We start from the raw sequence: 23142 nt of genomic DNA, 5'->3' as shown, positions 1-23142 counted from the left end.
TGCCAGGTTTGCTCCAGCGATGAAGAGGGAGGGGATGATGAGGGCACTGACTCCACGTGGGTGCCTGGAAGGAGAGAGGAGGAGGAGGAGGAGGAGGAGGCACATGTCCAACGAGGCAGGATGCCCTCCGGGGGCCAGCTTAGGGGCAGCACACCGACTGAATCACACCGCAGAGCTCCGCCTGTGCAGAGCGCTGCCTCTGCGCGTTATTCTAAAAGTTCTTTGGTGTGGGCCTTTTTTGAGACGAGTGCATCAGATCGCACCGCTGCTATTTGCAACATTTGTCTCAAGCGTATCTCACGTGGCCAAAACATTAGCCGCTTGGGCACCACATGCTTGACCAGACATATGTTGACCTGCCATGCAGCTCGTTGGCAAGCGTACCTCAAAGACCCACACCAAAGAACAAAGCGGACCTCTCCTTGCTCCTCATCAGCTGGCATCTCCAACCCCACTAGACCTTCAGTCCTCTCTGAAACCTGCTCTGAGAGGAATGAAGGTGTAGAATTAGGTGTGTCACAGCCAAGTGCTTCCGGGAACTCTGCTAGCGGTACACCCATGTCCGATTATAGCAGGCAAATGTCCCTGCCCCAGCTGCTGGACCGGCGAAAGAAGTTCACTCCCAGCCATCCACATGCCCAGCAGTTGAATGCTAGCTTGGCTAAATTGCTAGCACTTCAACTGCTGCCTTTTCAGTTGGTAGACTCGGCCCCCTTCCGTGAGTTTGTACAATGTGCGGTTCCTCAGTGGCAGGTCCCCAAACGCCACTTTTTCTCATGGAAGGCGATTCTCTACCGGCATGTGGAAGGCAATGTCCTTGCCTCGCTGGACAGGGCGGTAAGGTGCATATTACCGCTGACTCATGGTCCAGCAGGCATGGACAGGGATGTTACCTGTCTTTCACGGCCCATTGGGTCACTCTTCTGGCAGCTGGGAAGGATGCAGGACAAGGTGCAGTAGTGTTGGAGGTTGTTCCGCCACCACACCTCCAAAATGCTACTATTGGTTGTGACACACCTCTCTCCTCCACCCGCTCCTCTTCTTCTTCCTCCATGGCCTCTTCCAGTGCTCTGTCCTCAGAACCAGCGGTGCTCCGTAGGAGTTCCAGGGGCTACGCAAGTACGCAGGCAAAACGATGCCATGCCGTGCTTGCTCTGGTTTGTTTGGGGGACAGGAGCCACACTGGGGCGGATGTTTTGTCAGCTCTGCAGGGGCAGGCTGAGAGGTGGTTGACGCCATGCCAGCTTAAGCCAGGAATGGTGGTTTACGACAATGGAACCAACCTCCTCTCTGCCCTTCGACAGGGATGGTGCGACCTGGTGGTGCAGCGGTTCTTGGGCAGGTACACAGGCTTACAGGATGTCCTGAAGCAGGCCAGAAAAGTCTGTGTGCATTTCCGCCGATCATTTAATGCCTGTGCTCGGCTGGCTGAGCTCCAAAAGGAGTTGAACCTGCCCAAGAACCGCCTTATATGTGACATGCCCACCAGGTGGAACTCAACATTGGCCATGCTGCAGCGGCTGCACACGCAGCAGAGGGCCATCAATGAGTACCTGTGCGACTACGGCACCAGAACAGGGTCAGGGGAGCTCGGTTTTTTCTCACCACGCCAGTGGGGCATGATCAGGGATGCATGCACTGTCCTGTCACCGTTTGAGGAGGCCACAAGTATGGTGAGCAGTGACAGTGCATGCATCAGTGACACTGTACCTCTTGTCCACCTCTTGGAGCATACGCTGCTTGGAATAATGGACAGGGCACTTGAGGCAGAACAGAGGCAGGAAGAGGAGGACTTCCTTGCCTCTCAAGGCCCCCTTTATCCAGACAGTGTTCCTGCTGTGCCACCCATCACACAGGAAGAGGAGGAGGAGGAGGAAGAGGAGGAGGAGGATGATTGTGTCAGCATGGAGGTGGAGGCTGGCACTCAGCATCAGCAGCAGCAGTCTTGTAGGGATGATTTACAGTCTCAAGAAACACGTGGACTTGTACGTGGCTGGGAGGAGGTAGCTGCGGATCATGTTGTCCTTAGTGACCCAGAGAACTCTGGACCGAATGCCTCAGCTAACCTACGCTGCATGGCCTCCCTGATCCTGCAAAGCCTGCGGAAGGATCCTCGTATTCTTCAGATCAAGGAGAGGGACCATTACTGGCTGGCCACTCTCCTTGATCCACGGTACAAGGGTAAGGTTGCCGACCTTATCTTGCCATCGCAGAGGGAGCAGAGGATGAGACATCTCCGGGAGGCCTTGCAGAAAGGTCTGTGCAATGCGTTCCGAGACTGGGAGGTTACAAACTCCTGGTCCTGGACAACGTGTTGCTGAGGCATCAGTCACAAGGAGCGGTGGAGAAGGTGGCCGTCTGACTGATGCTTTCAGACAATTTTTTAGTCCGCAGCCCCAAGGTATGATCGGTTCCAGCAACCATCGCCAGCGTCTGATTTACATGGTGCAGGAATACCGACTGGCCTGTCCTGCATCCAGCGTTCTTTCGGAACGCACCTTCAGTGCTGCTGGTGGCTTTGTTACCGATCACAGGGGGCGCCTGTCCACCGAATCAGTTGATCGACTGACCTTCATCAAAATGAATCAGTCTTGGATCACCCACAGCTACCAAGCACCTGAAGCTGATGTAACCGAATAATTTTTTTTGAAATATCACATCCCTTCAAGACTGCCTATGCTGAGGGACTGTCCTGTTATGTTGATTGTCTATCCTCTTCCTCCTCTGCTGATATGTTGAGAGAACATTTCTGGTTCAGGGTGATGACCTCAGCCCAATTTTTCTGCCCCTGTTTAACAGGGGCGTTTAAGTACAATTTTTGATGCAATGCTTTGCAGCAGGGCTAATTCCTGCAATAAAAATATAGTATATGGGAGAGGTTGCAGTGTGGTGGCACCAGCACCAGTGCCTAAGGCCCAATTTTTCTGCCCCTGTTTAACAGGGGCATTTAATTACAATTTTTGATGCAATGCTTTGCAGCAGGGCTAATTCCTGCAATAAAACTAGAGTATATGGGAGAGGTTGCAGTGTCGTGGCACCAGTGCCTAAGGGCCCATTTTTCTGCCCCTGTTTAACAGGGGCGTTTAAGTACAATTTTTGATGCAATGCTTTGCAGCAGGGCTAATTCCTGCAATAAAACTAGAGTATATGGGAGAGGTTGCAGTGTCGTGGCACCAGCACCAGTGCCTAAGGCCCAATTTTTCTGCCCCTGTTTAACAGGGGTGTTTAAGTACAATTTTTGATGCAATGCTTTGCAGCAGGGCTAATTCCTGCAATAAAACTAGAGTATATGGGAGAGGTTGCAGTGTGGTGGCACCAGCACCAGTGCCTAAGGCCCAATTTTTCTGCCCCTGTTTAACAGGGACATGTAATTACAATTCTTGATATAATATTTCACAGGAGGGCCCGTTCCTGTGCCCACCCAGAGTAACTGTGAGGACTTATAGTGTTGTGGCACCAGCACCACAACCACCAAAGGTCAATTTTTCTACCACTGTTCAACAATGGCATGTAATTACAATTCTTGATATAATCGTTCACAGCAGGGCGCTCCAGCGCCCACCAAGAGTCACTTTGAGGGCTTACAATGTTGTGGCAAAACCGACACCTTGTTCCGCCATTTCTGCAGAGCATATAGGGCAGCCCCCTACTTTCAAACATCCAACTTACAAACATCTCCTACTTGCAAACGGAAGGAGACAACAGAAAGTGAGATGAAAAAAGATGGACGACAAAACAAATTATACAGGGGTGATAACCCTTCCCTATGTTTTCCAAAAAGCTTAAAAATAGTTTTTTTGACTGGAGCTACACTTTAAAAATGTACCAGTTGAAAATTACAAACAGATTCAACTTAACACAACAAACCTACACAGTCCCTGTCTTGTTTGCACCACCTGTATACTGTTGTTCTGAGTATATAGGGCCTGGGGGCCACACGCATTTCTTTTTTTAAATATGGGTACTGGGTTCCCCTTAATATGCGTACAAGACCCAAAGGGGCTGGTAATGGGCAGGGAGGGCTACCCATGTCATTTTTCTCAATGATTTTCAACCATATTGCAGAAACCAGATATAACATTAAAACCGCAAGCAGTTTTCAATGATGTTATTTCCGTTTAATGTCATTTTGTGCAGGGACTGTTCTAAACACGGGAAACACGTGGCACTTCACAGGCATACTACAGACACCCCCCAGGCACCATATTTAAAGGAATATTTCACTTTTTTTTTTCACTTTAATCGTCATTAAAATCAGTGCTCCCGCCAAAACAGCCATTTTTAAAAACATTTTAGGCATTGACCCATGTCCCCTGGGGCAGGAGCCAGGTCCCCAAACCCTTTTTAGGACAGTATCTTGCATATTAGCCGTTAAAATTAGCACTTTTAATTTCGAACGTTCGAGTCCCATAGACTTCAATGGGGTTCTAAAGTTCTTACGAATTTGGGGTCCGTTCGAAAGTTCTGGTGCGAACCAAACCGGGGGGTGTTCGGCTCATCCCTACTCCTGACACTTAAACCTGGGCTAATGGCATGGATTACAGCCTCTCTGACTTCGGACTCTGAATATCCTTTTTGTAGCCCCCATTTCAATTTGATGCAGGAGGTTTGTGTAGGACAGTTTGTCTTCCTGCCCTCTCTCTCCTATCTGGCCATCAATGCTGAAATCTTTCCGGGATAGTTACTTCCTGCAGGCGGCCATGGGTACGCTTCTTCATTACCGACCCAGGTTTGGCATAGTCTGGCTGTCTTTCTGACCTCCGCATGCGACACGTAATCCATTAATGTGCTCAGCTATCATACCGGAGGTCTCCTGAAACTTCTCTTGCATGTGACTATATTGCCTTTTCTGGTCAGCCAACTGTTGCTCTGACCATGATTTGGCAGCGGTCCCTACTTCCTTGTCAAAGGGTTCTATCTGCTTCCGACCCGAACAGTCCTTTTTTGACCTGGTGGGATGTGTCAGGTAGAACTTTGTCTTCTCTGACAATTTTACACTGGCACCTTGAAAGTTTTCAGGGACACCCTACTTCCACTCTAGTAATGCGTAAGTGCAATCAGTCTCATAGTCTGGTCTCACTGCGACCACATAAGCTTTTCTGTCTGGGGACAATGCTTGCACAATCTCTTTAACTTGATGCTCCCTCCAGTCTTCATACATATATATATATATATGGAGATATGTGAACCGGCTGCATAGAGGCGGTCACAATCTCCTGCTATGCGAATTGGATGTGGATAAACCTGCATCCAATTCGCATAGGTGTGAACCCAGCCTAAGGCCTTGTACACACGATCAGATTTTCGGATGATCGTTCGTCCGTTTTTTGTTGCATGCTAGTCTCATGTTGAAAGTGAAGTAGTTACTCACCATACGAAAATTTTCGTATGACAGAATACAACATGAAGTGAAGGAATATGTTGAATCGTTTTGTATGTATCCTTATGATTTTTTTCGAACAAAAACCATACTAAGTAAATAAAAGTTGGATGTTGAGTTCACATTCAACAAAAATTTTATAATCTGCACATCCAGATTTTGTCAGATGAAAATGCAAAATTGGCTATCGAAAGCACCGCACTAAGGACTCATTTAATCTGCTGCTGGTAAAACAGACATTGGAGCAGTTGGGCATTTTTCTTCTGCCCCTGAACTCTCCCCTGTTATCTTATCAGTACATGTACACAGGGCTGTTTATAGTCATTTCCAGGCATTTTCATTTAGAAGCGTTTATTGGAAAGCAAAAAAATACATTCAGGATGGATGTTATCAAGGCATTTGAAACATCAAACGCTTGTAACAGCTTACCTGCGGTAACTTGTGTTTAGAATCGTTTCGTTTACAGGTGTTTTTTTATTTTTGACTATTTAAAATAAATAAATAAATAAATTATAAAAAAATATTAAAAGGCTCCTAGATGCAAACGCACCAAAATGCGGTTAAAGGAGGCATGTAAACGCGGCAAAACAGATGTTTCTAAACATTGATTGCTATCTGTCAAGTTGAATCGTTCAGGAGAGGTTGTAAAAATGTCCCGTGTACATTAAGCCTAACGATCCGAAAATCTGCAGATTCATTTCATCATTTGTAGAACAAAATTTATCTTCTGATTTTCGTATCGTGTGTACGGCCCTTTGGAGCTTGGGTTTTGGCTAATTACTTTCTCTCAGGTTTCACAAACTTTTCCAACCGGGTCCAATCAGAGAAATGTGTGTAACTTTGTGAATTTTGTGTGATGACAATGACAAAAACAATTCCTTTTTCTTGCTTTTAGTTTTGTTTCTCTGAATCAGTCTCATTTCTTCATTAGCTCCTCCCCTTACAGGCTCCTCAGTACAGCATTCCTTTTAAAGTGGCTGTAAACCCTTACAAACCACTTTGACCTACATGTAAGCCTAGATTAAGGCTTACCTGTAGGTTCAAGAAATATCTCCTAAACCCACACGGTTTAGGAGGTATTTACAAAAAGACAGTCACTGCTGTCTACGACGCATGCGCCGTAGACAGAGGCAGGCAGGTGCCCTGAGCATGCCGCTGCTAATGGCGATATGCCGTTAGTGGCGGCTCCCGTGCGCATGCGGGGGAGTGACATCGCTGCTCCGGCGATGTGAGTGGCCAGAGCACCATTACCCGGAAGATGGACGCTCCGTGCAACAGGGTACAGTGGTCACATCGTTGGCTCCTGTGTCAGGTAAGTAACACATAATGGGCTACTATGTGATGCGTAGTAGTCCATTATGCTTTACCTTTGCAGGGAGACAAAGAGGAAGTAAACCCATCAGGGTTTACATCCTCTTTAAGCCAAAATAGAATAGAACTCAGAGTCTACATATTTAGCACAATTTGGAGAGCAGAGAACTAAATAGAGAGCCTGACATCAAGGCAGCAGAATTAAGCCTCGTACACACGATCAGACTTTCCGACGGGAATTGTGTGATGACAGGCTGTTGGCGGAAAATCGGACTGCGTGTGCGCTCCATCAGACAATTGTCAGATTTTCCACGGACAAATGTTGGATGGCAGGTTTTAACATTTTTTGCGGACAAATGTGTGTTGTCAGATTTTCCGAGGGTGTGTACACAAGTTCGTCGGACAAAAGTCCAAAGTACAAACACGCATGCTCGGAAGCAAGGACGAGCCGGAAGTGATCGGTCTTGTAAACTAGCGTTCGTAAGGGAGAATTAACATTCGTGACGCTGCAAATTATGAAATGTGGAAATGCAGCGCACAATTCTCTTCTTCTGTAATGGGATAATAATGAAGCTGATTTGCTGCTGATACTGATGGAGTTATTGCAAACTGATTTCCAAAGGCTTTTATTTCTAGTGATATCAAGTATAATAATATTTTTTTTTATTTTTTTTATTATTTGGGCAAGTTACCACAACACCATTATCCCGTAGTTTTTAAATTCAAAGATATAACTATATTGATGTTCCTTGTCAATTTTACATTGTATTTTATAAAATGTAACTGCCACTCCCAAACTGTCATTTGAAGTAAAACACATAGCCAAGTATTATTCTACACAATTTTTTTATTGTGCATTAAAAAAAGAAAACAAATAAAATTAGACATGTTATCTGCCAATAGAACTTACCGTATATACTCGAGTATAGGCCGACCCGAATATAAGCCGAGGCCCCCAATTTACCCCCAAAAAAACTGGCAAACTTATTGACTCGTGTATAAGCCGAGGGTGAGACATGCCTGTCCATCCCTGTGTGTGTGTCCGTCCATCCCTGTGTGTCCGTCCATCCCTGTGTGTCCGTCCATCCCTGTGTGTCCGTCCATCCATCCCTGTGTGTGTGTGTGTCCATCCATCCATCCATCCCTGTGTGTGTGTGTCTCCATCCATCCATCCATCCATCCCTGTGTGTGTGTGTCTCCATCCATCCATCCATCCATCCATCCCTGTGTGTGTGTGTCTCCATCCATCCATCCATCCATCCATCCCTGTGTGTGTGTGTATCCATCCATCCCTGTGTGTGTGTGTGTCTCCATCCATCCATCCATCCGTGTGTGTGTGTCTCCATCCGTGTGTGTGTGTGTGTGTGTGTGTGTGTGTGTGTGTGTGTGTGTGTGTGTGTGTGTGTGTGTGTGTGTGTGTCCAGCCTACCTGTGTCCCGAGCCTTTGTCCCGAGCCTCCGTCCCGTGTCGTGCCTTGCCTTCGTCCCATCCCGTCCCGTCCCGTCCTGTCCTGTCCCGTGCCGTGCCTTGCCTTGCCTCCGTCCCGTGCCCTCTTCGTCGGCGGCCATTGTAAAATTCAAAAGCCGCGCCTCCTCCTTCGCCTGTGATAGGCGGAACACTGAATTTCCCAGCAGCCTGTGTTCCGCCTATCACGGACGTCGTATCATCCTCGTCCGTAGTACGAGGATGAGAAGATGCCCGTGATAGGCGGAACACAGGCTGCTGGGAAATTCAGTGTTCCGCCTATCACAGGCGAAGGCGGAGCCGGAGGCGCGGCTTTTGAATCAGAATGGCCGCTGTCTGTCTGCTCGACACGCTGATCGAGCGGGCAGACAGCGATGACTCGAGTATAAGCCGAGGGGGGCACTTTCAGCCTCAAAAAAGAGGCTGAAAATCTCGGCTTATACTCGAGTATATACGGTAACCAAAAAGTGTATTCTATGCATCCAAAAATATAGAAAATATAACAAATCAAATCATTATTCAACCCAAAAAATAATATCAAAACAATAACTCCAAGGCTAATAATAAATAACACATGTAGTGGATGACATTTGGGATCAAATGTCACACGCATGTAAATTTAGTTTTTGGTCTCAGAACAATAAAGGTTCTGAGTGCTGATTACATAGGTTGGCCTTAACACCAGTCTAGCCAGGCTGTGTTTGAAAGTTCTGCCTGGTCATGTGAACAGTGAGGTGTATATGACAGGCCAGAACCAGGTGTGGTTGGATGTTTGGGTATCGGCCTTCTCTGAGCCAATCAGTGGGAGTTACGGGGCCTGCTGAGGAGTCTGGGAAGGGGTACTTAAGGAGGTGTGGGTCACGTGTTCGGGGTTCTGGAGTTGTTTGTGAGATCCGTGTGGCCTGTTCTGGTTCCAGGACCGGGGTAGCCCCGTGAGGAGTCCCGGTCACGGGGTGTTCGACACCCTGCAACATGTTCCTGTCGGTGGCCCCTGATAGACCTGCTTGGTCGGGGTAGGGATACGTCTGTTCCCGAGTCTCGGAACCTGCTGGTCCGAGGCGCAGTAACTGAGGGAGGATTCAAAGTGTCCGGGTGTGCTCTCGGCTTGGAGGGGCACCACAGCTTGTGGAAGTGACCTGGGGAGGACTCTTCGGAGGAGGGCCGGCAAGTGGCATCCTGAGAAGTGCCTGGTTACTGAGCTGGGAAGGACATTGACGAGTCCACACTTTTCCAGTACCATTGAGGAGACGGGAAACGTTCCAGGTATGGCGGAAAAAGGTTCCTGCTCACCCTTAGTTGATTGTTCAAGTTTTGAGTCAACGTGCTGACTGCCATGATTGCTGGCTAGAGATCTGTTCAGCCTTGAAGTACCCAGCTGCGAGTGGCTACTCTCTGGGTGGAAATAGAGACTTTGCTAGACCTGCAGTTCAAGGTGCCTGAGTTCTTCACCCGTGCCCTCTGTTCCCTAAGAGACTGTGTTATTTGAAAGTTCTACTGCAAAATAAACTTTTTTAAAAGGACTTCATCTGTGTCAGTGTACAAATCGTTGGGTATAAACCCTGGGAACCCCTAGAAGTGGAAGAGTAGGCCAAGAGAAGGTAACTGGTAAGCCCATCAAGTCAAGGCCGCCCTGCAACGGGTTATGGCCGCTACACACATTATCTCCTCCGATTCCGCAACATGGATGGTTGACGAACGGCTGCTCAGAAACAAACTGAAAAGCACGAAATGAAAAACACGAAAAGAAAAGCGCAAAAGGAAAATCAACACTCACCAACTTCTACTAACACAAAATTAGCAGAAGGAGCCCAAAGGGTGGCGCTATAGAGCTGAAAAACCACATAGTACATCACTACGTTCATAATTGTTGGCCAACAATTGTGTGGCCATGTGTATGCAAGACAAGTTTGGGCCAACACCCTTTGGACAAAATTCCACAATTTTGTTGGCCAACAATCCGATCGTGTGTGCGAGGCTTAAGTCAAAAAGCAATCCACGCAGGAATACTTTTCAAAAGCATTTGACAGCATTGAGGAGACAACAGCGTTGATTTACTAAAGGTAAGGTCAGTACAGATTTCCCATTGGTGTTACCCCTCTGTGGGTGTCACCTGGGTGCGAGCCGCACCCCCTGTACACCCGTATTGACGCCACTGAGTTGCACTCTGCAATTACAGTTGCTCCAGAGCTTAGTAAATGAGCAGAAGACCTGCTGACTTCCATCATCCAATCATGTGCAAGCAAAAATGCATTTTTATTTTATTTTTCTTGCAGGTGATTGGATATTATTTTAAAAGTGAAGCTTTACCTCATTTACTAAGTTTTTTTTACCTTCATGCATTTGTGCAAGGAAAATTTTAAAAACAGCATTTTTGTTTGCACATGATTGGATGATGGAAGTCAGCAGAGCTTCTGCTCATTTACTAAGCTCTGGACAGTGGTGGCTCGTGCACTGTGGGCGCACAAGCGCCTCCCCCCCATCCATGCACCCAGCCCCTTTCAGAATGCCGGATGCATGGATTCCTATGGCAGAGCGGGAGGGGGTGGTACTTTTTGAAGCACCTGATTAGAGCCAGAGGCTCTAATAGGCTTCAAAATTGGGCGGGCTTGGGGTGCAGAGAGTGCGCCCTGATCCCACCCAATTGTGTGACGATAGCAAATACATTTTCGCTATTTTCACACTAACCTTCCTCCCCACTAATCAGGAGGCAGGGCACCAGACCTGTTTCCTGATTGGCCAAAGCGCCAGGCCACTTTATTGGATGCCTGGTGCTTAGGAAGAGGAGCGGAGGAGACACACACTGGAACGGAGGTCACCGCCGCTCTGGTGCACTGAGATGAGCTGCTGCCTGGCGGTAAGTGCCAGGGGGTCCGTCTGTCAGAGCTGCGCGTGGGGGGTTTGAGGGTGCTGCCAGAGCCATGAGCACCGCGAATGGGGGGATCGGTGGGCAAAGTGGCTGCATATGATGGGCACAAGTGGCTGCATATGATGGGTACAATGGCTGCAACTGATGGGGGGGTTCAGTATTTTTCAATAAATTTTGCGCCCCCACAAAAATTTTGAGCACCAGCCGCCACTGGCTCTGGAGCAACTGTAATTGCAGAGTGCAACTCAGTGGCATCAGTTTGGGTGCATGGGGGAGTGCAGCTCGCACCTGGGTGACACCCACAGATGGGTAACATCGATAAGAGATCTGTACTGAGGGAGAGGGATCTGTACTGAGTGAGGGGGGTCTATACTGATGGAGGGGGGCTGTACTTAGGGGGGTCTATAATAAGGAAGGAGGGTCTGAACATGAGGGAGGGGGGTCTTTACTGATAGAGGGGGTCTGTACTGAGGGAGGGGGTCTATACTGGAGGGGGGTCTATACTGATGAAGGGGGTCTATACTGAGGGCAACTATACTTGGAGGGGGGTCTGTACTGAGGGGATACTATACTTGGAGGGGGGTCTGTACTGACGGAGGGTGTCTATACTTAGTGGAGGGTCTGTACTGAGGGAGGACTATAATTGGAGGAGGGGGTTTTGTACTGAGGGAGGGGGGTGTATACTGATAGAAGGGTCTTTACAGATTTACTGAGGGGGTCTGTACTAATGGAGGGGGGTCTATAATGAGGGAGGGGGTCTATACTGATAAAGGGGGTCTATACTGAGGGCAACTATACTAGGAGGGGGGTCTGCACTGAGGGAGGGGGGTCTGAACTGAGGGGATACTATACTTGGAGGGGGGTCTGTACTGACGGAGGGGGGTGTATACTTAGTGAATGAATGAATGAATGAAAGAAATACTTGTATAGCGCACAATGCGAACTGAATCGCCTCTAGGCGCTGCCTAGAGGAGGGTCTGTACCGAGGGAGGACTATAATTGGTGGTGGGGGGTCTGTACTGACGGGGGGGGTCTATACTTAGTGGAACGTCTGTACTGAGGGAGGACTATAATTGGTGGTGGGGGGTCTGTACTGACGGAGGGGGGTGTATACTGATGATGGGGTTTGTACTGAGGCGGGGGGTCTGTACTGAGGGAGGGGGGTCTTTACAGATAGCGGGATCTTTACTGAGGGGGGTACTAATAGAGGGGGGTCTGTACTGAGGGAAGGGGGACTATTGAGAGGGAGGGTGGTCTGTACTTAGTGTAGAGTGGTCTGTAATGAGGGAGGGGGGTCTGTACTTAGTATAGAGTGATCTGTAATGAGGGAGGGGGGTCTGTACTTAGTGTAGAGTGGTCTGTAATGAGGGAGGGGGGTCTGTACTTAGTGTAGAGTGGTCTGTACTGAGGGAGGTCTGTACTTAGTGTAGAGTGGTCTGTAATGAGGGAGGGGGGTCTGTACTTAGTGTAGAGTGGTCTGTACTGAGGGAGGTCTGTACTTAGTGTAGAGTGGTCTGTACTGAGGGAGGTCTGTACTTAGTGTAGAGTGGTTTGTACTGAGGGAGGGGGGTCTGTACTTAGTGTAGAGTGGTCTGTACTGAGGGAGGTCTGTACTTAGTGTAGAGTGGTCTGTAATGAGGGAGGGGGGTCTGTACTTAGTGTAGAGTGGTCTGTACTGAGGGAGGTCTGTACTTAGTGTAGAGTGGTCTGTAATGAGGGAGGGGGGTCTGTACTTAGTGTAGAGTGGTCTGTACTGAGGGAGGTCTGTACTTAGTGTAGAGTGGTCTGTACTGAGGGAGGTCTGTACTTAGTGTAGAGTGGTTTGTACTGAGGGAGGGGGGTCTGTACTTAGTGTAGAGTGGTCTGTACTGAGGGAGGTCTGTACTTAGTGTAGAGTGGTCTGTACTGAGGGAGGGGGGTCTGTACTTAATGTAGAGTGGTCTGTACTGAGGGAGGTCTGTACTTAGTGTAGAGTGGTCTGTAATGAGGGAGGGGGGTCTGTACTTAGTGTAGAGTGGTCTGTACTGAGGGAGGTCTGTACTTAGTGTAGAGTGGTCTGTACTGAGGGAGGTCTGTACTTAGTGTAGAGTGGTTTGTACTGAGGGAGGGGGGTCTGTACTTAGTGTAGAGTGGGGACTGAGGGGTGACTATAGTTGATGGAAGGGGGGTGACATCATGTTTTACCACACCGGGTGACACCAACCCTAGTGACGTCACTGGCACTACTGCACTTTGTAAAGTGGATAGAAAAATATCTGTCCAGCTGGTTGTACTGAAGTCGATCATTCAGCTGGCCCATAGATGGATCGGAATTCAGCCGGATCCTTCTGATTTACTAAAGCCAAATAGACTGTGCACTTTGTAAGGTGCAGTTTCCCTCTTCAACTGCAGTTGCTCCAAAGTTTAGTAAATGAGGTAAAGATTCACTTTGCAAATAATACTCAATCATGTGCAAGCAGAATTTAGAAAACAGCATTTTGCTTGCATATTATTGGATGATCATATCATTTGTTAAGCTTTGCAGCAACTGCTCTTGCAGAGTGCACATCGCTATTAGTAAATCAACCCCTAAAAGCCTAAAAAAGAAAACAAATGCAGCCATCACATCTAATGATCCGTAAACTGCAATATATTACTTTTTTTCCCCCTTGGGATTAGATACACTTTACAGTGATGTGTGATCAGATTTCACCGTGCAATGGGCTTTAAATTGTTTCTGAGGGTTACAGAATCTCTGGGCAACTACCTTGGACCTGTGGCAAAAAGTGACTCAAACTAATAATGAAGAAAATGTCAAATAAAATGACAGCAACAGAACACAAACAATGATCAAACACACACATAGGGAAAAATACTCAAATACAAACAACACTACATTGAAATCAGCTAAACTACCCTGACTGGCTGTCTCAGTCTGTGATGTTGGAATGTGTATCTCTTTCGTAGGGACTAGGGAGGAGCTTCTCCACTATGTACAGTGTGTGTTTCCTCCTCTCTACAGGACTTGTACAGAACACTTTGAGGCTATAAACCTAGCCTAAAATGGGGATTGTAAAGCACAGTGGAGAGTCCAAGGACATCGTAATTGAGGAGGGTAAGGCCCCATTCACACCTATGTGAATTAGATGCAGCTTACAACACATCCAATTCGTTTGCTTTATATTCATGTTTTTCTTTCCCTTTTACATTACAAAAATGCATCTTTTCTTTATTTTTTACTGAATTTATTTTATTTTTTTAATTATGTATCAATGCAGTTTTTTTTATTTTTTTGTATATGTGTTTTTTCCTTTTTCTTTTTCAGTGTGTGCTCTGTTAGAGACCTTCAAACTTTCTGAATTTGGAAAGAGGGGCACCTACTAGAAAACATGATATAAGGACACGCTCTTCACACACAGAGAATTAATACGCTAAAATGATCAGTTAAACTGACAAGACCTTTTCTTTTACCACGATTATTCCATTCCTTTATTGTGTCTTTTGAAACTCACAAATGCAACAATTTAGCGAATGGATGTAGGGAGGTTTAGCAGTGTAAAACTCTTTTTGATAAATCCTGTGTGTTTATTTTATTTTTTTCATGCAGATATAAAAGTCAGACCAAAATGAGAGACAGGAAAGAGGGATAGAAAGACTGTCCCTTCATGTTGTTGCTACAAATTTTGTATTTTACGTTTTTTTTATTTTTATTTTTTTTCAACTAGATAACTGGTATATGTGTTTTTTTCCTTTTTTGTATTTGACCATTTTTTTTTGTGTCCTGTCATCATCAAATCATAAAAATCTGAAAATATCCATGTTAAAAAATATATATATATATATTTTAAATATAATTTAGTCCAGACTATAAGAAAGAAGGAAACTTTACATTGCCTTTAATGAGATGGACTTTGGATTTCAACACAATTTAATTCTGATACAGATAAAGTAGATCTATACTCACTTCTGCTCCAGCAATGCAAATATTTGAATAAGCAACAGCCTTGGCAATAAAACAAACTTATCTGGTTTACAACATGAAACCAAACTGGAGCCAACGCCTAATATGCGCCTATTCTGAGAAGCAACCACAGTAAGAGGAAATTATATACAGAAGGGGGGCCTTAGGGTTGCTGTGAGATACAATGTGAAGCACTTTGCAATGATGTGCACAGGATTCTGGGACAATAACATACATTATTTATACCAGCAGTAATTAACCTCCCTGGCGGGAAAAGTGTGGCTCCCACTTCCAGGTGCCTCAGCCGTGGCTATTGATGTCATGGCTGGGGCTCCCTCCTCCTCTCCCTGTCGCCGGGCCAGTAAGAGAGAGTAGGAGAGAGGAGAGGGGCCTCGCGGGGCCTCGCGCATGCGCAGTAGGGTTCCCGGCGTTAAGCTGAAAAGGCTACACTGCCGTGTACCCTTATCCTTGGTGGAAACATCAGCTGCGGTGCCGACATCGCTGGACTCCAGGACAGGTAAGTGTCCTATTATTAAAAGCCAGCAGCTGCAGTATGTGTAGCTGCTGGTTTTAAATTTTAGTTTTTTTGGGCGGACCTCCGCTTTTAGTGTGTTATGTCTAAGAATTACAGGCCTACAATATAAAACGGCAAATTTCCATGCAAAACAATGAACAGCTTTGAGCATCAAAAATCTGACATAATCATACTGCCAGGGAAGAGTTAAACAGAAAAAAATAAAAATCCTATAAAAGTAGTAAAAAGGTAATAATACCTAACAGTCCCAAAACTGGCGACTCCGATCTTCACTCTTTTAACTCCTTCAGATCCGCGCTATAGCCGAATGATGGCTACAGGGTCAGTGCCATCTTATCAGTGCCCATCAGTGCAGCCTATTAGTGCCCATCAGTGCAGCCTATTAGTGCCCATCAGTGCAGCTTATCAGTGCCCATCAGTGTAGCCTCATCAGCGTACATCAATGAAGGAGAAAAATTACAAGTTTGCAAAATTTATTTTTGGGCGTTTTTTTTTTAATTGGACTTTTTAATTTTTTTTTTTTTACAAAAAATAAAAAACCCAGAGGTGATCAAATACCACCAAAAGAAAGCTTTATTTATGGGGAAAAAAATGATTAAAATTTCATTTGGGTACAGTGTTGTATGACCACGCAATTCAAAGTGCGACAGCAAGTGGTTAAAGAGCTATACCAGCGCAAGAGTCTTTAGCATACAAACCTCCCCAGTGTGTCGGATACCCGCTGTGGGCTGTATCTGCACCTTGATTCCATCTGCCAGTATCTGCATCATTACTGAGTCCCTACAGACATGTAAGGTCCTATCTGTCGGTGGGTGGATCCATAGTGCACAGCAGGGGAGGGGGCGCAGGGGCTGACACATCAGGAAGAGTCGGGTCCTGGAGATTGGTAAGTCAGTGGAGCTCGGCAATAGAGCAAAGCTCGGAGTCTCAGACAGTGGAGTGGGCCTGGTAAGTATTTTTTTCACAGGCTGAGTGTTTTTATTATTACTATTATTATTTTGAAACAGAACCACTTTAAAAATATTTTTATTTCTCATGAACACATAACCGGGAATTCTGCTTTAAATATTACTCGGTGACCTGACTCCTATTTTAGCATATCATAATTATACCTAAGTCTATATTAGGCTTTTAATTATATTGTTGAATTCACTGGTCCTTATTCATAGTACTTAAAGTGTATAAGCAGTGACACTGCCGCCCTTCCCTCTAAACAATGTTCTTATATTTTAGTAAATGTGAACCCCCTACCCCCCCAAAAAAAGAAACAAAATATTAATTACATAAATTAACAAACTTTTAGACCCCTTTCACTGGGACGTTTTTTAGGCGCTTTAACGCTAAAAATAGTGCCTGTAAATGCCTCATCTACAGCCCCAGTGTGAGGACCCGAGTGCTGTCACCCTGGGCGGCGCTCTTGCAGGATGGAAAAAAAATCTTTGGGGTGGTTTGCGAGAGGTGTATACATCGCTTTCTAAACCGCCCCTGCCCATTGGAATGCATGGGCGGCACTTCCGAAGTGCCTGCAAAACGCTTTGGAAGTGGCGCTACGCGGGAGCTTTTAACCCTTTTTAACCAAAGCGCCGTTATAACAGCGGTAAAGTGCTGTTATTTGTCTTAGCTTTGGGTGTGTGTGGGAAACCTGTGATTTTTAAAAAAAAAATTTCCACACATTATTGCGAGTATCTACACAGATTATTACCCTGAACATTTAGAAAAGACCGTCCACTTTAAGTTTCATCGAAGCCAAGGACATATAGAATACAAATGTGGTAGGTTAACCTTTGTATGTCACATGATATTTGTGGAAAATGTTATCACATGTCATGCTTGTGTAAGTATATTCAGTATGTGTGAGGGTGTAGATCAGGCGTTCTCTGGTTACCTTTGTTTGTATGGAGGTTGGGAACAGATGGCGTCTGAATAACCAGGGCCGTAGGTTATTTTTTGCTCTGGGAGGGGTTCAGCAGCTGGTAAGTAAAGGTCTTTTTAAACAAAACAAATTGCACCAAATTCATCATAAAGAATGGAAAAAGGAAAAACTATAGGGGTTTATTTACTAAAGGCAAATCCACTTTGCACTGGAAGTGCACTTGGAAGTAAAGTCCCTGCAAATCTGAGAGGAAGATCTGAAATGAGGGGAAGCTCTGCTGACTTTGTCATCCAATCATGTGCAAGCATAAATGCTGTTTTTTATTCTCCTTGCATGTCCCCCTCGGATCTACAGGGACTGAAATTCCAAGTGCACTTTCAGTGCAAAGTGGATTTGCCTTTCATAAATAAACTCCTATGTGTTGCTCATAGTGGGCAATCACATTCTTAGGCGCGTTTTGCCGCGTTTTCTTTTATAAGCGTTTTTAACGGTGACCTTTTTTTTACATTAAAAATCTCTAAAATCATTGCAAATGATGAAAAACCATTAAAAATGTTTTAAACAATTGCAAGTTGACAATCCACAACTTGTGGCAAGTGATGTGGCAAGTGGACAATCCACAACTTGTGGCAGGTGACGTGGCAGGTGACTTGCAGGTGACGTGGCAAGTGGACAATCCACACCTTGTGGCAGGTGACGTGGCAAGTGACGTGGGAAGTGGACAATCCACAACTTGTGGCACATGACGTGGCAGGTGACGTGGCAGGTGGACAATCCACAACTTGTGGCAGGTGACGTGGCAAGTGGAAATCCACACCTTGTGGCAGGTGACATGGCAAGTGACGTGGCAAGTGGACAATCCACACCTTGTGGCAGGTGATGTGGCAGGTGACGTGGCAAGTGACATGTCAAGTGGACAATCCACAACTTGTTGCAGGTGACATGGCAGGTGACATGGCAAGCGGACAATCCACAACTTGTGGCAAGTGGACAATCCACAACTTGTGGCAGGTGCTGTGGCAAGTGACACGCTAAATACTAAGTACACTGCTGCTCTCACAGCTGCTGCTACTCACTCTGGTCTCACAAAGTTGCTGAAATAGTTAATAATACTGTTTTTTGAGCTTGGGGAGGGTCTATGATGTTAGCTTAACTAAACGCTTCTAGACGCAAATGTGGTAAAACACCGCTAAATTCGATTTTCTCAGATCCTCTTGAAAATGTAACCTAATCTAAGTTTTGTCTTCTTCCAGTTTTTTTAAACATTGCCCAGTGAGGTTGGCTATTGTTCAGTCTAAAGCCTGGTACAGACTGAAGGAAAAACTTAAAGCGGAGGTCCACCCTAAAATGGACCTCCGCTCATCGGAATCCCCCCCCCCCTCCGGCGCCACAATTGGCACCTTTCAGGGGGGAGGGGGGTGCAGTTACCTGGATAATCCAGGTAACTGCACCGACTTCCGGGACAGCTCTCTGCGGAAAGGGGTGTAACTTACGCCCCTTCCCGCAAGTGCCCCGCTGCCTGCTGGGAAACACACAGATCCCAGAGGCAGCGGGGACCGTCCTCATTGCGCAGCGTGTCTCGCGCATGCGCAGTAGGGAACCGGGAAATGAAGCCGAAAGGCTCCATTTCCCGATTCCCATACCCAAGATGGCGGCGGCAGCACCCGGGTGACGATCTACAGATCGGCTTCGGGTGCCGACATTGCGGGCGCGCTGGACAGGTAAGTGTCACTATTTTAAAAGTCAGCAGCTGCAGTATTTGTAGCTGCTGGCTTTTAAAAAAAAAAAAAAACGCGGAGTCCCGGTGGACTCCCGCTTTAAAAAAAAACAAAAAAGCTGAGAGATCAATGTACTAAACACACTAAAGCTGGAGCACTCAGAATCTGGTTCAGCTCTGCATGGTTGCCAATCAAGTCCTATCTTCAGCTTCTCTTCTGATTGGTTTCTATGTAGAGCTGCACCAGATTTTGCACTCTCCAGTTTTAGTAAATTTACCCTTTGGTGTTAGTACAGTGATCTCCTTGCTGTGCTATTATGTTCTGACAGGGGACTGCCCCCCCCCCCCCCCTTCCCCAGAACACAGCGGTCAGCGCTCTCTGCCATTGGTCTGCCTATCACAAGGTGGTGCACTGTAACAGCCAATATTACTGGGCAGGTGCAAAGGGCACCATCTTATGGAAGGAAGCAAACACAGATTTTTTGTTACCCAGCATACCAAACATGAGAAGTAGTACTGTGCAGAGTCCATACATATAGAACATACCTCCCAACTTTTGAGCTGGAGAATGAGGGGCATGATAGGGAGGCAATGACCTGCAAAAAAGTGGGTGTGGCCAAACATGATAGTGGGAGGGTCTTAACCACTTTCAGATCGGACCATTTTGCTGGATTAACCTCCCAGGCGGTATGATTAGTTCTGGTTTTAGGTGCTGAAAGCGGTACAATTATTTTGCATGGAAATTTGGCGTTTTATATTGTAGTCCTGTAATTCTTAGGAATAACTGTCTTAAATCTGTTCAAACCAGAGTCTAGCAGACATCCCGGGTATGATAAAGTTTATAATATAATAAATAATAATACAAATTATTCAATAATGTAATCAAATCCAAAAACACAGAAATTTGCAGAATTGTGGCTGTCATTAGATTTAGTGTTTGATGATGAATTTCCCCACAAATCGCTCAATTCTGCAAGTGATTATAATTTATTATCGCTGCTTTCTAGTTGGTCTAAAATCACTTTTGACATAAAGGGAGACGTTTTGGTTGCTATGGGCAATCTCCAAATTCCAGGCAGAAAAAAACAGTATTTATAATATAAAAGTGCATGCAGGGCACTGGACAGACCACTAGGGACAAAGGGGGTGTGTCATTTTTTTATACAGTAATGTAACCTGTAAGATTACAGTACTGTGTGTGTTTTGTGTGTTTTTACTTTTTTGAATAACATTGCAGGGAACGGAGCTCGGCGGCACTCGGGCACTGTGTGAATCGAGCGCAGGAAGGCTCGATCACACAGCACGGAGGACATCGCTGGATCCAGGGGACAAGGTAAGTAAGTCTCCCTGTATCCAGCGATGCAATCCAGAGTCTGGCTCGGGGTTACCGTTTATGATACTAAAATCCCAACCCGAGCCAGACTCCGGATTACCGCCAGGGAGGTTAAGAACAAACCACTTTTTGCGATTCGGCACTGCGTTGCTTTAACTGACAATTGCGCGGCGACGTGGCTCCCAAACAAAATTTATGTCCTTTTTTTTCCCACAAATAGAGCTTTCTTTTGGTGGTATTTGATCACCTCTGTGGTTTTTATTTTTTGCGCTATAAACAAAAAAAGAGCAACAATTTTGAAAAAAACACATTATTTTTTGTTGTTTAGGCCGATACGCATTCTTTGACATATTTTTGGTAAAAAAAAAAACGCAATAAGCGGTTATTGATTGGTTTGTGCAAAGGTTATAGCGTTTACAAAATAGGGGATAGTTTTATAGAATTTTTATTAATATTTTTTTTTTTACTAGTAATGGTGGCGATCAGCGATTTTTTTATTTTTTTTATTGTGACTGCGACATTATGGCGGACACATCGGACATTTTTTACACATTTTTGGGACCATTGTCATTTATAAAGCGATCAGTGCTTTACAAATGCAGATTCCTGTGTAAATGACACTGGCAGTGAAGGGGTTAACCACTAGGTGGCAGTGTAGGGGTTAAGTGTGTCCTAGGGGCGTGTTGCTAACTGTGGGAGGAGTGGCTTTGTTTTACAGATCACTGGTCTCTGCTCCAATCACAGGGAGCAGAGATCAGTGTCACTTGTTGCTAGGCAGAATGGGGAGATGCTTGTTTAGTTCACTTTACTCCAGCATCTCCCCGTTTGTCCTCCCTGCGAGATGATCGCGGGTATCCCGGAGGTCGCGACCGGCGTGCACGCATGCGATGGCACGGCGGCAAAATCAAAGGGACCTATGTACGCCCTTATACCTGTCCATGCCATTTTGCCGACGTACATCGTCGTGCACTGGTCGGGAAGCAGTTAAGGGACATGGTTAAACAAAACCCGGGCTTTCTTGTACCTATAAAATATGCTGAAGCTGAGTCTTCCATATTTGCTGTTGAATTAGCCTGTTAGGCCCTGACTGTTCACATTTAGTGATTTGGTATAGTGGGCAGAATCGGTGTGATGCTGTGCACAATTCTAAATAGCACTGCAGTGTTGGCAAAACGCAGCAAATGTGTTTGTGGTCCATTCATTTTTAGTGGCACCAAAACATGGTGTGGATTTGGATGCTTGTTGTGCCATAAATCGCTTAACAATCACAGCAAAAAGACACCACATTGTAGTTCCAGTAAAAATTATCAATCAAAACTTTTGGATGAAAAAAATAGGCTAACTTTACTGATTTCGTTTTTTATTTTTATTTTTTTAAATCATTAGTGTCTTTTTTTCCAAAAAAAATTGCGTTTGAAAGACCCCTGCGCAAATGCCATGTGTAATAAAATATTGCAACAACCGCTATTTTATTCCCTAGGGTCTCTGCTAAAAATATATATATAATTTTTGGGGGTTCTAAGTGATTTTCTAGCAGAAAATACAGGATTTTTACTTGTAAGCAACAAGTGTCAGAAAAGATTTAGTCTTTAATAGTGATGGACGAACTTCCGACGGGACGTTTCGCGAACGCGAAACGCGAACGGGCACAAACGTTCGCGAAAACGACCGTTCGCCGCGGGCTCCATTGACTTCAATGGGAGGCGAATTTCGCAAACCTTTAGGTCGAATTTGCGGCCACGGGGTAATTATTAGGGGGTAGCACGTAGTCCCACCACCTGGACAATAGCATAATACATGTATGAGGTGAATTTGGGATCGATAACTACAAGCATTTTTTTTTTATTTGGGAAATTGTTCTGACAATTCAGGACTATGGAGCTAATGAAGGCAATGGAGGAGAGGGAAGGTCAGGGACCAGGGTAGGCAAACAAGAGGGTGCAGGAGATACAGAGCACTGACAGCAGCACCGTAATACAGAGCACTGACATCAGCACCGTGACATACAGCGCTGACAGCAGCTCCGTGACATACAGCGCTGACAGCAGCTCCGTGACATACAGCGCTGACAGCAGCTCCGTGACATACAGCGCTGACAGCAGCTCCGTGACATACAGCGCTGACAGCAGCACCGTGACATACAGCGCTGACAGCAGCTCCGTGACATACAGCACTGACAGCAGCTCCGTGACATACAGCGCTGACAGCAGCTCCGTGACATACAGCGCTGACAGCAGCTCCGTGACATACAGCGCTGACAGCAGCTCCGTGACATACAGCGCTGACAGCAGCTCCGTGACATACAGCGCTGACAGCAGCTCCGTGACATACAGCGCTGACAGCAGCACCGTAAGCAGCCCCAGGAGGAAGTCAGCACAGCACAGGGATGGTGTGATCCCCTCATAATAAGAACCCCCAGGAGGAAGTCAGCACAGCACAGGGATGGTGGGAGCCCCTCATAATAAGAACCCCCAGGAGGAAGTCAGCACAGCACAGGGATGGTGGGAGCCCCTCATAATAAGAACACCCAGGAGGAAGTCAGCACAGCACAGGGATGGTGGGAACCCCTCATAATAAGCAGCCCCAGTAGAAATATGACACCGCTCAACCTCTTCAAAGAGGAGGGTAGGGGCATATAGTACGGTGTGCTTTTTTGGGTCAGGGAAGTGAGCCAAATGAATTAAGAAGGTCTGTGTGCTTGATTCCAAAAATTGTTTATAGAC

The 23142-nt window shown here is 46.1% G+C and overlaps 1 protein-coding gene across 1 annotated transcript in view; it reads left to right on the top strand.

The window, feature by feature from the left end:
* Positions 1–13967: 13967 nt before the first annotated feature.
* Positions 13968–23142, top strand: part of LOC143930939 (C-type lectin domain family 2 member H-like) — a 36311-nt gene continuing 27136 nt past the window's right edge. The window contains exon 1 of the mRNA XM_077455630.1: positions 13968–14115. Coding sequence (XP_077311756.1) covers positions 14064–14115 — 52 coding nt within the window. The 5' untranslated portion in view covers positions 13968–14063. The remainder of the gene's footprint in view (positions 14116–23142) is intronic.

The sequence above is a fragment of the Lithobates pipiens genome, unplaced genomic scaffold, assembly GCF_037356315.1.
Source record: "Lithobates pipiens isolate NorthernLeopardFrog02 unplaced genomic scaffold, aLitPip1_a1.2 Scaffold_25, whole genome shotgun sequence".
In the NCBI taxonomy this organism is placed as follows: Eukaryota; Metazoa; Chordata; class Amphibia; order Anura; family Ranidae; genus Lithobates; species Lithobates pipiens.
Note: the sequence above shows the minus strand (reverse complement) of the source record. Positions and strands in the feature narration are given on the sequence as shown.